Source organism: Telopea speciosissima, chromosome 10, assembly GCF_018873765.1.
Source record: "Telopea speciosissima isolate NSW1024214 ecotype Mountain lineage chromosome 10, Tspe_v1, whole genome shotgun sequence".
NCBI lineage: Eukaryota > Viridiplantae > Streptophyta > Magnoliopsida > Proteales > Proteaceae > Telopea > Telopea speciosissima.
Window position 1 is genome coordinate 15,165,039 of NC_057925.1, and position 18,204 is coordinate 15,183,242.

The following is an 18,204-nucleotide window of genomic DNA, read 5'->3' on the forward strand; positions in this document are numbered from 1 at the left end:
ACATTTTAGCAGTGAACCGTTATGAATGAAATTTTCTTCTTTGTTAATGGGAGAAGATTCAAAAACAAGAAGAGATGGAGAAATCCCTCCATTTCTCAGTGACGTTTCTGAACTGCCTTCAAATCGTCTCCAAAGTCTAGTTTTCTAGTGGAGGCTCACTCTCTCTGCTTCCAACATTCATTTTTGTATGATGAATATCTGGATTTTGCCCCTTCAATATCTTCCATCACCGACATATCGCATGAACACTATCTCGGCCAACTTTAGAGCAAGGATACGCTTCAGTTTCTCCAAATTTAGGTGTTTTTGTGCTTCTTCGCTAGATTTGACGAATAATCATGAGGTGGTCAGTGGTAACAGTTGCTCAAAGAGGAAAATGGTCAATAGTTTGAGGGTTAGGGTTAAGGATTCTGAAGCTCAGCTAAAGGAGAACTGGTTAGCTTCTCTCTCCTACCCATTTTCCGAGACGGATGGACAGCTGAGTATCAATGGAGAGGAACCCACTAGTAATGCTGATTCCCAATGGGTAATAGGAATTGACCCTGATCTTTCGGGAGCGTTGGCCGTCTTGAAAAATGAAAATTCGGGTTTCTCTGCTCAGGTAATCTTCATTTTATTTTTAATATTTTCTTTATTATACTTTTGTTGTGAGTGCTCTGTCTTTTCTGTTGTTTCTCTTTTTCTTGTTTTCCAATTTCTGGCTGAATTTTTGTTATGAATGTTGGTATGCTTCTTTTAGTATTATACTGTTGTAAAGTTGATTTTTATGTGAGTTGTCTAAATATTATTGGGTGTGGTCATATTATAATTCTTGTATGGTTGCGTATGTGTAGGATCGAATGCAACCCAAGAGGGGGGTGGATTGGGTTGTGACCGTTTTAAACAAAATATAACAAACACTCATACATTCTAATCATCACACAATGGCAAAAAGAGAACAAATAAACAAGAAGCATGTTAAGTGCCATAAAAGTTAACTGCTCAAGATAAAGTGTGTGCAAGAAAGAGATTGAGGGATACATATATCGAGGATTTACTCCACTATGGCTCCCTTTCTGGTTGGAATCAAGCCCTTCTGTACTCAATCACAGTCTGTCACAGGCCAAGGATTTCCACCCGGACCAAACAGGTCAAGGATTTCCTTCTTCAAATACACAAAGTTACAAATGATCTGCACAATATCACTTTAACTGCAATATGGTTTCTTCTTTTCAAGCCTGAAACTGTACACACTTTATAGCTCTATTGATCAACACAAGATGTGAGGACAGGCCTTGGTGCAACAGTAAGGTTGCTCCATTGTGACCAAGTGGTCACGGGTTCGAGTCTGGAAACAGCTTCTTTGCGAAAGCCAGGGGTAAGGTTGCGTACATTATGCCCCTCCCTAGACCCAGCAATGGCGGCAGCCTCGTGCATTGGGTGCGCCCTTTTTCTGATTAGCACAAGATGCACTTCCTGAGATGTAGAACTCGATGTAGCTCTTGTTCACAACCCTTTTAAGATGATGTTGTCGATATAGCTCAAAACACAGCAGCTTCTCAAGATTAATTTAAGCTTTTACACTTGTTGCTCTTGCTGTTAGTTCATTGCTTGCAATGACATCAAATGACTCCACCTATTTATAGGCAACTAACTAGCTATTAGAGTCAATCTAAGTTTCCCATCCAAATGATTTTGAATTATCCTTGCATTTCCAAGGAAAACTAGCTGTTAGAGGTTCACTTCTATTCCAAGTTTGTTGGAAACATTAAATCATTTTGGTCTTTAATATTCAACATGTATTTACCAAAAAAAACAAAAAAACTGGCTGTTGGATCTCCTCAATATCAATGAAGATGTTTAGGAATCCCACACAAGTGGTTAGAGTCCAAGTGATTCAATCATAACAAGTTAAAGTTAGTCAAAGCATAACTATGCAACATTAAATTCTATTGCATGGAAGTGGTTATCAGTTATCACGGAAGAACGTGGTTGTAGGGACTCAAGACTAATACTCTCGGGTTCAGATGAAAGTTGGACATGGAAGATCGCGCGATCGTCCGTCCTGAGATGACTTAGTCAAGTGCACGAAAGTTTCTCATGGAAGACCATCAAGTCCTTTCACGGATCATTCTTTTTAATCATGGCTGTCCGTCCGAGGAGACTCAGAAATTTCTTCAATTCTTCATTTAGGCACGGTCATCCGTCACTTCTCGCGGAAGACTGTGATCAGTAACTTAGACATTTTTCTAAGTCAAAACCACCTAGTTTGTTGGGTTTATCTTTTTAGGTCTTTTTGATGTCATTGTCTTTGTGGGCTTTCGTACTTTAGGATTACAAAGATAGATCATTTAAGCTTAATCCTGATAATTTGTCTTGAAAGATTCTCTAGCATGATGTAGCTTTCAGCTTTTCAATCTTTCAACACCACAGACGACCGGCTTCAACTTGCGGAAGTCTATCCTCAGGAGTTCTTCCAAGCAACATGCCATCTTTATCTTCAATGATTCCATCTCAAATCCTTGGGTAACATCTAACTTTGAGCACATTAACACACATGTTAATACACCCAAACACACATCACACAATGGTTTTCATATCCAAAACACATATCATATAATTAAGACCTTTTAGATCCAACAATATGCAATGTGATGTTTCTTTTCCCCTCTTTTAGTGTTTCAAGTCCATAATATGGTTATCTGAAGGGTATTCATATGTTGGAAGATATAAGTTACAGGGTTTACTTTCTTATACGTCGTTGCAATTATTCAATTACTTATTTGTTGAGATTATTAAAGGGTTCTTTTTGGGGATATTGTAACATCATTCTTCAGATTTATGATATATATAATTCATACCGTATTATAACCTAGGGATTTTTGCCTTTGTACTTTAAGTTTCTTATGTACTTGTGTTGGGATCTTCAGAGAAACCAGTGACTGTCGGTCTTCAATTTGATTACTTTTTGTTTCTTTATTTGCTTTTCTTTCAGCAGAGGTTGCACTAATGGAACAGAATCATCGGTAGTTGCTTCTGTGGCAAATCTTATCAATTCAGTTCACTTCTTTCTGCAGGAAGATGAGGCAAATAGGATACCTCTGAAGAAAATGCAAAATGTGACCTTGGTAAAAAGAAAGTGTATTTGTGACCTACTTATGTCCCCGTGGCATTAGCACTGGGCTTTCCATTCTAGATATGCTCAGTTGCTAACTTGTCTACTGCTGAATTTCCTTGTGAAAATAACTCACACCCATCAAGAAGCAGGATTTTTATTAGTATCCTGAAAGATGACATTAGTAAATGATTCACTAGGATGGGAGAAGCTATTCTTGATACAGCAAGTAATCTGGAGTAGAGACTTTCCAGTCTAGAGGATGGAATTGCTCTCAAACAAATTTACTGTGGGAAGAATTCCTACTATGCCTAGTAATTTGATGGGAGGAAGCCTTTTTATTGGAAAGTATTTAAATGGCTTAATGCTTGTCATCCCGTGCTGAACTTTAATATTTTCATGTAATTGTGGATGAAGATGCCCATTAGAAAGACACCCAGATACAGATTACTTCGAATATTTCTAGATCTATGTTTGACATGTGTCTACCATAAAAACCTAGCACAAAAAGTAGTCTGTTTGGAAGGATAAATTGTAGACAATCTTATATTGGTTATGTACATCATCATCATCACTAGACTAAGAATTATTTATTTGTCATGAGATCTCAAATCGGTAAACCTTCTTACCTTAAGTTTTACCCTTTCTAATTTTTCCCATACACCAAAAGTTCAGGTTGGATAAAGACTGTCGAAGAAAGCTATCCTCTCTGTTTATTCAAATTATCTTTAAGAAGTTTTGTAAAGTTTCTTTGCATGGAAGTTTCTTGGTCAAAAAGTGGTTTTGTCTTACTTTAAGAGAGATCTGAGATTTGAGGCTTTGTAAATTTTATGAGCCTTATTAGCCTGTATCATATAGGTGTTTGATAGTCCTCACTTGCAAGTATTGATTGGCAAAAGAATTCGAAAACGTTTGGATGCAAAGTCTATTGTTCAGTTGCTGTGGAGATTGGATGCCCCCACTGGTATGAAGCATTTTTTTTTTTACTTTTGAAGGTCCTTTTCTTTTTTCTCCCTGATATTTGCTTTGAAATTAATTTATCTTAAATATTTTTGAATTAGTGCTGTTCTCTGCCGGAGATAGCTTCTTCTAAATGACTAAACCATGGTAAAATCAAATTGCATCTGTTTTAGAAATTGGTATCTCCATAAATATCATTTTATCCTACAAAGAATTTTGATTTGCTTCTGTAGAAAGCTTAGTTTGTATGTTTCTCCAAATAAATATAATGAAATTGACTGCTTTAATAATTCTCTTGCTAGAATCCATGGCTCTTTTCACATTTGGAATGTTAGAAAGACAACATGCCTTGGAGAGAATTAGTTCTATCTCATGTAAAGTTAATGGAGTCAAGTTAGTGATAGCTAGTGACATCCACTTGGATGTTGTCATATGGGTAAATTACACTGAGGTACCCAATGTTTGATAAAAGTACATTTAGGGTACCTTAAGTTTTAAAAGTGATGTTTGAGGTTATTGTAAGCTTAGACCTACCCTAATTTGAATGAATTTCGAAGATTGCCCTTTTAATAATTCATTCACTCCCGTTTCTGCCCTCTGCGCTCCCACCCTTCTATTCTTCCATCCCCACCCCATATCCCCATCCCACCCTCTGCTCCCTCCGCCACCCCCGAACCTGCAACACCTCTTCCTTCCCTGTAATCCCGCACCACCCCTTCCCTGCTCGCAACCTCCCTCCAAGGTACTAAAACTTGGGTCTTGGAAAAACCGAGTCTAGTCGAGATCTCGCCGAGTTGGTGCATTTTTTTTTTTTTTTTTGTTAAGTTGGGTAAATACATAGTAGATGGGTCATTTCCATGGGTCAACCCGAGATCTAGACCCGAGATCCGAGATCTTGCTGAGACAAGTCGAGTTCTGTCGAGTTAGGTGAGGTATTTAAGTGGTAGGTGGGTTAAAAAATGGGTCGAAACTGAGACCCGAACCGAGATCTCGCCGATATTGCACTTTTGAGACTCGCAGGCAGTATCGTCTCGGTTTTTCAAAAACTGAGATCTCGCGAGTTCTCGAACTATGCCTCCCTCTGATGTAGATCACAAGCCCTTATGTACCCGCAGGAACAAGCCCCAAAACCAGCCCAGCAAGGTTGTGGGATTCGACAGCTGTGAGAGGCAGCTTGGTCTGATGATGTGGCAAGTTTTTATTGGTTCGATGGAGCATCACCTAAGGCGGCCTCAGCCCAGAATGATGCATGAAGAAGTTAAAAGACCAAAACACTGTTCACGTGAATAGTGTCAACCCATATTTGCCTTGTGTGGGGATACTTTTTGGAAGATTCTCTCCTAATGCTGCCATAGTTTAGTTTTTATTTTCAGTTTTAGAAAGTACATTAGGTAGCTTCTAATTTCAGTTTGTTTCTATTTTTGTTTCTTTGCTTGTTTAGAAGGCTAGATCTATAAAGCCTTGGTAGTTTCTATTTTTCATTAGTTGCTATTTTCCTACCTTCTATTTTAGTTTTAGGAAGTTTCTATTTTCTACCTTCTATTTTATAAGCTTGTCTAAGCTATTAATAGGCCCCCTATTGTAAGGAAGGAACAGATTTTGGAGAATAGAATTTTCAGGCCATGTTGCCATCATTTATGAGAGAATATCCTTGTTTCAACAGCTGAGATAGCTGTAGGTGAGAGGCCCAAGGCTGAGATAGCCTACTATCCCTATCCCCCCTTCTTCTCCTTTCTTCTTATCCTTTATGTTCTCCTTTCATATGTAATAGAAAACAACAATTAAAAAAAAAGAGAGTTTTAGTTATTTAATTTGTTCCTTATCATGTTGATCCTGGCAGCAATTGATCTCTTGCTGGTTTGCCTCCCCGCCCTGCCCCACCCCACCCCACCCCACCCCACCCCGTCCCAATCCCCACTCCCACCACTCTCCCGATCCCCTTCCATCCCTTTCGCAATCAACTGGTGAAGAAGGCTCTGCAACGAAATACAAAAAAATCACATCTCGGCAAAGTAGAGAGCAACAGTAGCTGTGCTGTGCCATCTTGCAGCACCACTTCTTCCTTCTCCACCAAAGCCACCGCCATGATCCTATCATAGCCTCCTCCTCCATCCATTGCCACATATGCCACCATTGCCGCCTGTACGGGTGCCAACCTCGGTTATACGCGGCTGATTCCCTATACGACCCGTTATACATACTCCCCTCTGCGTCCATGAGCGACCTCTATAATGCCATCACTGAACTCTGGTCAGACATCGATTCCATCTTCTCCTTCGACTCCACCTCTGTCGTCTGCTCTCAAGCTCTGAATTCACTCATGAGGCTGGAGGACACTGTTTGAGCTATGCTATCAGACTTCGAATACGCCATTCAGGAGGACCAATTGAAAACCCCTATCCCCTGTGGTGGTCTTCATCCTCTCACTCGATTCGTAATGAATTACGCGTCTTTCCTCACCAATTATAGCGGGATCTATTCGTGGATACAATAGAGATTTTTCTGCGGCAGAGCACAGTGTACAGAATTAGAGTCTATCTGCGTATTCAGCACTTGTTTTTCAGGATCGCTGCTGTTCTTCATAACAGGAGGTAGATTATCCATTAATCGTTACTGGGTTCTCAGATCTTACTGGTTTTGTTCTTCCACCCTTTTTTTGTACTTTGTAGAGTGTACAATTTTTGGGGGAAATTTTTTACCCCTGTTTTGATGTTATTGCTTCTTCATCTTCGTGTTCTTGCGAGATTTGAGTTATACCTTTTGTACATGGAAGTTATTCTTTCCAAGTAAAATAGTACATGTAGCAGATCAGAACCCTAGATAACCAGAGCCGAGAGGATGAAGAAGAGATGAAGAAGAGATGAAGAAGAGGAACAGGGACTGTTTAGAGACAAATGATTGAACTAAAGAGTCCCCCCCTCAGTACCTTTATTTATATCTCAGATTACAATACAAAGAAGGACTCCTAATCATATTAGGATCCTCAAACACAGACACAATAAGAAAATAGAAACTAAACTAATCCTAGTTATAAACCACTATAACAAAGGAGTCATATAGGGAGGAATCTCAATTAGAACATTGGAATATCCTAATCGAGATTTCCCTCAGCCCTTTATGCTCGATATACTTCAACAATACAGTGATTTCATTTTAATTGCTTTCTTCCATTCTTCTGTCTCTCTTTTTCTTTCAAGGCAAAGCCTTTTGGATGGGTTGTTAACTCAGTTGGATTAAGTATGAGGTATGGTTGTGTTTATTTTTCTTCATATCTCTATTTGTTTCAGATTGGGATATTTTCCCCTTCTATTTAAGGTGGTTGTCGTCTCTTCTTCTCTCTTTATGCTTGAATCTGGGTCTGTGCTTTGAAGATGTCGGAATTGGAGATGCTTGTCGGGTGACCTCATGTTCTTTGATTTTGTAACTTTTGTTTTCTTTTACAATGTTTTGCTATTTAGGTTTGTCTTTATGAGTTCTGTACCGTTTCGAAGTCATGATTCAATTTTCCACATCTCTCTCTCTCTCTCCTTTTTTCTAGGTCTGTCGGTGATCTCAAGTCTTTCCTTTCTGTTTTTTTTCCCCGTTTCTAGTGTCCACCTACCAGGGGTGGGGCAGGGAGGTGGAAGTTACGAGCAGGAAAGGGTGTGGGGTGGGGTTACGGGGGAGGGAGGGGGTGTTGCAGGTTCAGGGGGTGGCGGAAGGAGCAGAGGGTGGGACCAAGGTACTAAAACTCGGGTCTCGGTACCAACTTGGCCTTTGGAAAAACCGAGACGAGTCGAGATCTCGCCGAGTTGGTGCATTTTTTTTTTCCCAACTCGAAGCCTCAACTTTGGGTCAACCCAAGATTTGGACCCGAGATCCAAGATCTCGCCAAGATATGTCGAGTTTTGACAATTTAGGTAAGGTATTTAAGTGGCAGGTGGGGTAAAAAAAGGGTCGAAACCGAGATCCGAGATCTCGCCGAGATATTGCACTTTTGAGACTCGCAAGCAGTTTCGTCTCGGCTTTTCCAAAAACCGAGAAACGAGTTCTCGATCTATGGGTGGGACAAGGATATAGAGGTGGGGATAGAAGAAAAGAGGAGTGGGAGCGCAGAGGGCGGAGACAGGAGTGACTGAATTATTAAAAGGTTAATCTTGGAAAAATTCATTCAATTTGGGGGTAAGTCTAAGCCCATAACAACCCCAAACGTCACTTTTAAAACTTGAGGTACCCTAAACGTACTTTTATCAAACATTGGGTACCTGAAGTGCAATTTACCCTTGTCATATTAATGTCATGTTGTAAATGTAATATCTTGCGAATCTAGGCATAATTGGGTAGCACAAGAAAATTTTTAAGTGGCATATAAGAGTTCAACCTGTCGGGATAAGGCTTAGTTGTTGTATATAAGAGTTCAACCTGACTAAGGACTTGAAAGAACAGAAAACTGGGTTGGGTTGATTTTGCAATGGAATCAAATATAGGGCTTGAGCAGGGTCTTTATAAGCTTCAGAACTTACTTCATTAGCTGGAAATTTTTTTAAATTACTAGTATTATTATTATTATTAGGGAAAAGGGCAAGCAGAGGAGGATGGAATCTCCTACATTTTTCCACGCCCTCACTTTTTTAACCATCAGACCCCTTCCCTGCTTCTCAATCGTTCAATCCCTTCCACACTCTCCACCTTCACTGCATCATCTCTCCCCCGCTCACAGCCATAACCCACCGCTGCATCTCTTCTCTCTCTCTTCCCTTGCTTTCTCTCTCCCGCTCCATCAGCTCCCCCTCTTCCTTTGTTACCATCTCTGTCTCCGTGCAGAGATTTAAATGTATTTCACATCACAAAAATAAATATTTCTAATACGAACCAGAATAATTTCTTCCATGATTGTTCTCTTGTCTGGTTCTCTATCTCTCTTTGGCATCCTCCTGGCATTTAAAATACCTGAATCTTCACTCAGTGTTGCTTAATCAGTATATAGTAGCAATTTGTCATTCTCTATATGGCTTGAACTGATGCAGAACTGAAGCACTATATCCTCAAGAAGAAGAGAAACAAGAAGCTACTGCCCAAGTAGAATCAGTAGTAGTATTACTACTTCTATACTAGTTTTTTTTTTTTTCTAGTGTTTTATGTTTTTAAATTGAACTGGCCTAACCTGGTTGAACCAGTGGTTCAATTTAAGTGACTTAAGTCACCCCTTTTTATTTATTGTATTTTCTTTTTCTTTTGGGTCCACCCTCCCATGAAATTAGAAGAGGTGGAATAGTGTAGCCGGCTAGGAGTATTCCTAGGCTGAATAGGAGTAAGGCCCTTACGCCTTTATTTAAAGCAATAGAAACCATGGAGCATCTCACTCTCCGCTTTTGAAAATTAAAAACTGCTTGCAAGCTTCTGCAGATCCTCTTCCACTGTGAAGGTTTGCTTTGTGTGTGAAAGCTGATGGGATGGTGTCTGATCCAATTGACACCTTGCAGTGTGAAGCCTGGGTGGTTCGTCTTCAAGTTCTGTCCAAGATCCAATTTTTATTCAACCTCCTGCAATTACAAGCTGCTGCCGATTAACCTCTGCCATTGCAAGTAAGTTTGAAAGAATCCCTAACCCCATACTTCTTCTCCTAACCCTCCACAGTCCCAACCCTTAGTATACCCCTTTTTTGTTTCTCTTTTCTCCATACCCTCAGTTTTGTCCAGACTTATCCCTCCATCAGAAACTCACCAAATTTAAACCACAGCACCCCCTTCCTATTCCCTACACTCGATCCACACTTCTGCCCCTTTTCCTCCAACCAAACCCTAGATTCTCCATCTCCATACTGAAACCCAAAACCCTAAATTACCCTCAGACCAAACTAACCATTAGTTCTGCCCCAATTTTGGATTGAACATCCCTCTGCCCTAAAGGGAAACTCGACCCAGATTCCCCTATACCTTCATTCTAAACCCTAGATTCCCTCACTTTACACTCTAGCCTGCTGCCATTCTAGTTTACACACTTCCGCCCATCAAAACATCTCAGGACCTTCACTGATAGACTCCCCCTACACCTGCCTAGCATTACCAACACCTCAAACCCTAACCCTAATTTTGACCTATTCGGACTATCTATTCATATCAAATCCTGGCTTACTGGCTCCTAGTTGGTCTTCTACCAATCTAGGACTACATTATGAACCCATCTAAGATCCATATTGTCATTGACGACCATTCATCATTCTGTATGGTGTAAGAAGCACCTGGAAACAAGCTAAGGCTCCACAACAACTTGGGAGTTCTGAAAAAAGTACTAAGCAACAACCTACTTAAATAATTGACAGTTCTAACTTCTAATGGTGTGACTTCACAATATATATCAAGGCAAAATGAAATGGAAGACACTGATCTATTATTTATTTGGCATAAATCTCTGATCATTATTGAACAGCCTTCTCTCTCCCCCCTCACCGCTGCAAGTCTGCAACCTAAGGACGGAATCTCAGACGGCAGGAAATGGAAATGGAGGAGGAAGCGGAGGCGGAGTAGATATGGGTGGAGGGAATCGGGGATTTGGGTTGCGTGGTCAGGATTCGCTGGCATCGGGGATGAATTTGGCAATGGCTTTGGCAGCAGCGTCACCTGTAGGCGGCCAGGATTTGGAAGGAGGGAACGTGGGGCCCACCTCCAACTCCGCACTGTCGACTCCTGCGTCGATGACAGGTACCACTACAACTATGTCCATGCCCTTAACCTGGAGGGTGTCTTTGATGAGGCTGATCGAGGAAAAAGGGTACAATATCGATGGAGTTGGAGACGACAGAGAGATTGCGAGAAAGTAGGAGGGGGAGCTGATGGAGGGAAGAATTGAACCGTTGAGATGCAGAGAAGGGGATCAGATGGTTAATAAAGTGAGGGCGTGGAAAAACGTGGGACATTCTGTCCTCTCTGCTTGCTCAGAGAACCTTCTCCCATATTATTATTAGGGGAAAACTGTTTTGCACGGCCCTGTTTAGGAAGGGCTTCGTGAACGTTCCACCATCTTGAGCTATGTTGACAGATGATCATGGACAGATAGTGTGACAACCATGACCATTGGATTGAGAGGATTATTCAATCAAACAGTTGTCTATATCTGGACCACCTCTTCCTTTACCCATATAGAAATGCTACTGAGATTGCCTACTAACTGCACTGCCTATGGAATCAGGACAACCATCAAAAGGTCCTATGCTTGTCCAAGGTATCCCTGACCTCAAATATAACTAAGTCAAGGGGCATTTCTTAATGAGGGTGTTCTCATCAGCATTCTCTTACTAATATGGCATGTTTCAGCCCAACATCTGTGCTACATAACAAAAAGATATGCCTTCCAGCCTCTACCGAAACAAAACAGATTAAACTGCCGTTTTTAAAAGGGTGTACCCAGTGCACGAGTTACCAGTTTATGGTGCCTTCGCTGGACTGCAACATTTGCTTTTACAAGAAGCTGTGTGAAGTCCATATGTGTACAATTACAATCTAGAATGAAGCTACGTAATGGTTGATTACCCTTGAAATTCTTATAGGGTTACTTTTAATTGACCAAATTACCACTAAAATTTTGTTTCTTCCTCAAATTTCCAATTGTTTCATTTACTTTGTAGCTTATCCAAATCACCATCCAAGTACTTGTGGATAGCCCAAACGCACTTTTGGTAGTCTTCTTGTTGCTCTGATAATTTACTGCCCTAGTAGACAACTAGACATGCTGGAAAGAAGGTTGTGCCTATTAAATTGCCTGTGAGCTTATCCCATGTGGAAGATCTATGTTCTCAAGCTTGCCGATGGGTTGCTTTCTTCATCTTAAACAGTTGTTTGTGCTTTGCTGTTGAGTTTTGACGTGTTCATCTTTCATTACTATAGTTCTATTGGAACTGTTAAGTATTTTAGCTTCATTCACCAACTGTTAAAATGTCTTACAATTTCTGTACTGAGCACCCTCCCTTTTGTTTTAGGAACTAAAGTATATATTGAGCAATCAACTCCTTTTCCACAAGATGGGAAACAGGTTAGTGATAAGTTCCATGGTAAAAAAATTCCAATTTGAATCCTTTTATTTCCTTATTAATATTTTTATTAAATCATTTTTTTGTTTCTTGCCCCTTCTATATTTTAAATAGTATTGATTGTCTTTATTATGTGAAATTCAAGTCTTTTGTTCTTTATTTCTGTGTCCCTGAGGTCTCTAATTCCTTGAACTGGTTGTTACATATTTCATAGTTGTCAAGGCGTTGTGATGTAGATCGAAAAATAAGGAAGACAAAGACCAAAAACACTGTTCACGTGGTTACTATTGACGTGAACAGTGTTGTGGGGCCCAATATTGACAGCTGGCATGGATGAGGTGCTGCCAATATTTGTTAGGATATTATATATTAGTTTCTATTTTCATTCCTTGTAATGTTGAAGTTAGTTTCTTAGCCTTCAAGTAGCCTCCATATCACACATGTCATGGGTTTACTAATTTGTACTATGATTTTTCACTATTATAAATACAATGAAAGGGGAACCTCCCAATCGGATTTGAGTTTGAAAAAAAAGAAGAAAAGAAAAGAAAGGAGAGAGCTTGGTTTTCAAACCTATGAGATGCAGCTGCTGTGAGAGACAGCCAGGGTGAGAGGCCCTTGTAGAGAGAGGTAGGATTCCTTCACGGTTGGTGAGATACCTACACGTCCTTCTACTTCTTTTCTTCTTGTTTTATTTAATTTCCTGCAGTATTTCTTCTCAAGTCAAAACTTCCAGATCTGAATATCTTCTTTTCAAGCATTGGAGTGTGGTGTTCTCGGCAGATTCTCTTCAGGCTCTGATAACTTCAGATTTGACCACCAGTTTGCGTCCAGATTTTGAGAGAGTATTGCCCATCTCAGCCTTTTCCTTTGATCTTAATTTCAACCTCATCCAATGCCTGAATATTGCTATATGTTGTGAGTTACTATTTTTGGTCTTTCTAATTCTTAAACTCCCTCATATCTCACCATACAGCCATCAGACTTTACTGGGATTTTAAGAACAAAAAATCTCATGGCCAAGGTTTTCTGGAAGCCGCATGTCCAACTGGAAAACACAGCATTGACGTGGGAGATTGTCCACTGCAGACACTTATCAGTTGAGGAAGCCTGGATGTCTCCTTTGTCCTTTTGTAATTTATATGTGATTGTATTTCTATTCTCTGTGTGTGTGTGTGTGTGTGTGTTAAGACTGGTTTATTTGTAAAGTTAAATTGAATTGTTTTTCACTTTATCCTTCATCGTAGTTATAACCAAGGTTTAAAGTATCGGTAGCGGGTATCGTATCGGTCGGGCGATTTTAAGCGACGTATCATATCGTATCGGAGATACTTATCGATCGGTGCAGAAACGCATGAAAATGATCAAAATACACATGAAAATACATTTTTGGATACAAAAAACAATATAAACAAGCAATTTATGTCATATATCATGCATGTACACTAAGAATTGTGAATAATCAATAACCAGACAAATGCGGCACTTAGAAATTGTTATAAAAGATTAAAAGATGAGATTTTAGGGTAAAAATATAATCTTTATGGAAGGTGATAGATTTATACATAATGTAGTACATATATTATATACATTAGCATATGTTTTAATTTTTGGAAGGAAAAAAAAAAAAAAATCATTTTATGGAAGCAACTTTCGATTTTGGGTAAAAAATGCAAAGAAACATGGATTTGAACTCAAATCTTTGTAAATGTATACAAAGAATGCAATACTAAGCTAGTTTAACATATTCCCTTTGAATCATAGCAAAAAAAGGACCAAAAATCAAAGATTTTAACAAAAAAATCAAGTTTTTTTCAAAAAACCTACCTTTCCCTTCAAGAACACCTTTTGATTTCGAATGTGGGTTGTTGGATGCAGCAAATGCTGGGATTCCAGCTACTTTAGGGTTGTTTTTTACTAAGGAATCGAAGCCCTAAAAAAATCTGCTCGAAAAACTGGGTTTGAACATGGATTTTGAGGGTTTTCTCAAGGCTGGACATGCGTTTTTTCCGCCTGGAAGCTCCTGTCTCGTGTTTCTGCTGCTAAGAATGAACACTGCCATGTGTTTTTCAAAGGGGGTCGAGACGTCTCGATACGTATCGATACATATCGATACGCTAAAAAATATTAAAAAAAGGGTCAAAAGGACGCCTCGGCTGTATCGATATGTATCGACCGTATCGTATCGTATTGATATGTATCGGTCAATACATACCGATACAGTCGAGACAATTAATCTTTTAAAAAAATAGAGATGCATCGACCTATCTCGTCTCGACATCGACCGATACCGAGACTTATCGGCCAATACGATACGAGACGGACCAATACTTTAATCCCTGGTTATAACACCTTCCGAATCCACCATATGGGGGTTTCCCCATTTTTTTGACTGATCCTTGCTGGTCAACTAGTTCCAGAAAGAATCGACTTTTTCAAACAATTTTGAAACCATTATAATGACATACCATGAAGTCTAAAATTCAACATCACTTGTTGATGTTGTAGAAAACGTGTCAGTGCTCTATGTAGCTAGGAAAACAGAAAGTTTAGGTGTGAAGACAGGACTGCGTAGGGGTTAAGACATAGTTATAAATATGTCATCCCTGTGTGCTCCTTGTTTGATTTGCTGATGTTCTTTCTTTGGATCAAGAATTTCAAAGTTGGGAATTAAGTCTCTAATAGCATGGGACAGCTTTCAATGACTCCAAAAGCCTGCTGCAATCCAACCAACTATAAATTCTGTATTCCCCTCCACCACCATTCTCTTGAGGCATACTATTGCTGCAAACCACTCATTTAGAAACAGAGCAGAAGATGGGGCCCATCAAGCAACCTCTGACAAATATTGGGTAATGTACTCTGATGGAAGGCCTGCAGACTCCAAAGTTGCGGTCCAGTAGGCCAACTGAAGCACAATCACGTGTAGGATGTCTTGAATAAATTCTCTGTTATCCTGTAATCCTGTTCTTCTTCTTTGCCCAGTCATAGTCCCACCAGAGTGGAACCTCCCTGAGTTGTTCCCCTTTATGTTCTATAGAAATTACATTTTTTCATATACTTAGAAATGCTCTGGAGAATTTTAGCAACCAGATTGTCACCTCAAAGTGTTATTGAGAAATATAAAGTTCTTGCTCATAGCTGTGAGTACTAAAATCACTCTGGTTTTTTGACATGCAATAATTCTTTCCATTTATGGTATCAAGTGAGTCGCTTTCAATTCTTCCCCCTGCCCCTTCCAGTGTTCTGTTGTCAAAAAATTTCTTTAGAAGTGTTCATAGTCATTGTTGATATAACAGTTTCATAAGTACATGGTGATGTTCTGTTATGTTTATTTTGTAACATTTTTGTCATTGCCATTCCTGAGGAATTTCCGTTTTTCTGGAACAAGGGATGGTGGTCTGGAGGATTTGGATATGGATTGTGGATTGGGATGTTAGTTGCCTCTGGATTTTCTGTTGTTCCAGTGTCATCTGTATTGTGGAAGAATCACTTTGAACTCTTTGGGAACGGCTCAACCAAGGTATGTCCAAACCTTAAGTTACATTATAGCATTAATTTATTTTCAACCATACAGGCGGGTGCACTAAACTATTAGTAATATTCATGCATTAGCTTTGAAACTCTCAAGTCCATAGTGTGCAAGATCATTGAACAACTTTTTTTATTTATTGGGGGTCATGTTTTTGTTCTAATTTAGTTTAAGATTACAGATTGAAACATCAATTTCAAAACATTTAATTAATTGTTCACAAACTTATTTTAGTAAATGTGTTTGGTCTTCCGAGATAATATTCATCGTTTTTAATATTCTATGCTGTGATACAAGAACTTTTTAGAGGAGATAGGTCCCATGCAAGCCTTCGACCCTGGGCCCCTCATGGAAACAATTAAATGCCTTCTGAATCTCTAGGCTTTGAAGTGGCTATTCTTTTTGGGAAGTTGGCGACATCGGGCTACATCTTTTTAATATGGATCATAGTTTTCAAAGCACTAGGTGACCCAAGGCGTTGGGGGGGGGGGGGCGCTTCCTAAGTGGTTAGGCGTTAAGGCGGTCGCTAGGTGGTGCCTAGGCGACTTAGGCAGTCTATTATTCTTTTTTTCAAGTATCCGTTATATTTACTACTACTAGTATAGCAAACATCATAATAGCATATTAAAAATTATATAATTCTACTTGTATGCTACATCAGGAATCTTATCAATGCAATATGGTATAATTATGCTAGCAAATAACAATGACCTAATTTGAGAAAACTAATTCATAATGAATAAAGTATAGGATATAAAGAAGCTTATTGTAATATTCATCAGAAAAACAAATCAATAAACTAACAGCATTATAGCATATTATTACGAAACAGAATTATAAATATAAAGAAAAGAAGGGCTGTTAAAATATGTAAGTATTTATTGTGCTAACCTCCATTATGCCAAAATGAGTTCCTCTATACCCTCCACTATATTTCAACTCCTGTCAGTCAACACATAAATAAAGTGTGAGAAGTAATAATTAAGAAGTCAGTCAAATAAGAACTAAGATGCCAAATTTAATGGAAAATATGTAACCTGGGGAGACCTGAATCATTCCAAAGATCTTAATGAAAAAGAAAACATAAAATAAACCAAAATGCCCAATTTTAGTAATCTTTAAAGTTTGAAGTTTAAACAGCCAAATACTTAAAATGATGCAAGACATTTGGGGGCTGCACCTGCTAGCCCTAGCCCAGGCCCAATTATATACTCCAAGAGATACCGTCTCAGACCCAAGCCCTACCAGCTCTGCATTTAGTTTTTATTTCAGTTATTACAGTGTAGTTAGTTTATTTCAGTTTATTTTACAGGAGCAGATTCTTTTTGCATGTATTTCAGTTGTTATTTTAGTGGTAGTGTGGTGGGCAGTTATAAACACCCCACAGCAAGTATGTAGACATTTATTTTCTTTTGAAAGTGCTACTGCTGCCTCTTTGAGGGGAGATGAATGATGGAATAGAAAAAAAAAAAAAAAAAAAGAATTCTGAATCTTCTTCTTCTTCCTCCCCCCCCTCTTCTTCTTCTTCTTCTTCTATCGGGCTTATCGGTTACTGATTTGCCTATCCAAGGAACCCTTAGTGTTGCTGTTTACAAAGTCTAAGAGTCATAGAGCCTAAACTTTGTCATTACAAATTTGTTTGGTCAAATGTCTTGTAGGACAAGTTCTAATCTGAAATATAACTTATCTCTAGTTAATGAAGAACTAGCAGATTGTTATAGGAGATTAGAAGACCTCAATTTTTGCCTTAGTTTAGCAACATTACACAGCATACCAAACCTTTCTTTGGAGTACCACTATCTCCAAAGAGAGATTTCCAATCTTAAAGCCGAGAAGGCTGCTTACCTTTCTCCATTGGAGATTCTTAGCAGGCCATAGATCCCTTAGAGCTCCTCTTTCCTATGTTTGTTTCCCTTGCATGTCCACTTGCAGTGTTAAGGCATACCAATCAATGTCTGATCCTCCGAGCATCCCAATAAGCCCCGGAAAAGTTTCAAACACCCTCCAAGCAAACCAAAAGTTGTTGGAAGACATTCAAACTGAAATGGCAAACATGAGAGCAGATCGCATGACTCAAAATGCGAACATGCAAGCCATTACCCATTCAAACCATCACGGCTAGGTTGGCAACCACGGGAACAACTGTCCACAATACTAAAAGGCCTCCTAACCATGAATTACAAGGCAACGTACCCAGACTGGAAATACCTGAAAACAACATAGAATACAATGATAGAACAAATAATAACTTTGTAGGACAGGGTTTAGGTCGTGGACCCCGTAGATCACATGTGATGTATCATGCTCTGTATGGAGATGAATGATGGAATACAGAAAAAAAAAGAGGATTCTAAATCTTCTTCTTCTTCCCTCCCCCCCTTTCTTCTATCGAGTTTCTCTCTCTTTAATTATTTTTCCTTCTTTAAATCCCAAATTCTGCTACTACATCTACTGTCTTTGTTCTTCTCCCTGTTCTTGTAATCCACCCCATCATTTTTGGTATCAGCGCCCAACCTGGGTGAATCTCTCTCTCTCTTTTTCTTCTTTTCCTGCATGCCTGAAGCTTTCCTCCCCACCCTCATGCGAGATCTCTCTCTCTCTCAGATTCTTCTC

General features: G+C 39.3%; 1 protein-coding gene across 2 annotated transcripts in view; it reads left to right on the forward strand.

The window, feature by feature from the left end:
• Positions 1 to 18,204, forward strand: part of LOC122642859 (Holliday junction resolvase MOC1, chloroplastic-like) — a 27,300-nt gene continuing 9,096 nt past the window's right edge. The window contains exons 1-4 of one of the 2 annotated variants that reach the window (XM_043836458.1): positions 2 to 601; positions 3,953 to 4,058; positions 12,009 to 12,061; positions 15,451 to 15,582. In XM_043836458.1, the coding sequence (XP_043692393.1) occupies positions 188 to 601; positions 3,953 to 4,058; positions 12,009 to 12,061; positions 15,451 to 15,582 (705 nt within the window). In that variant the 5' untranslated portion in view covers positions 2 to 187. Of the gene's footprint in view, positions 602 to 3,952; positions 4,059 to 12,008; positions 12,062 to 15,450; positions 15,583 to 18,204 lie in introns of both variants that reach the window. The other variant, XM_043836459.1, reaches the window with a different exon arrangement.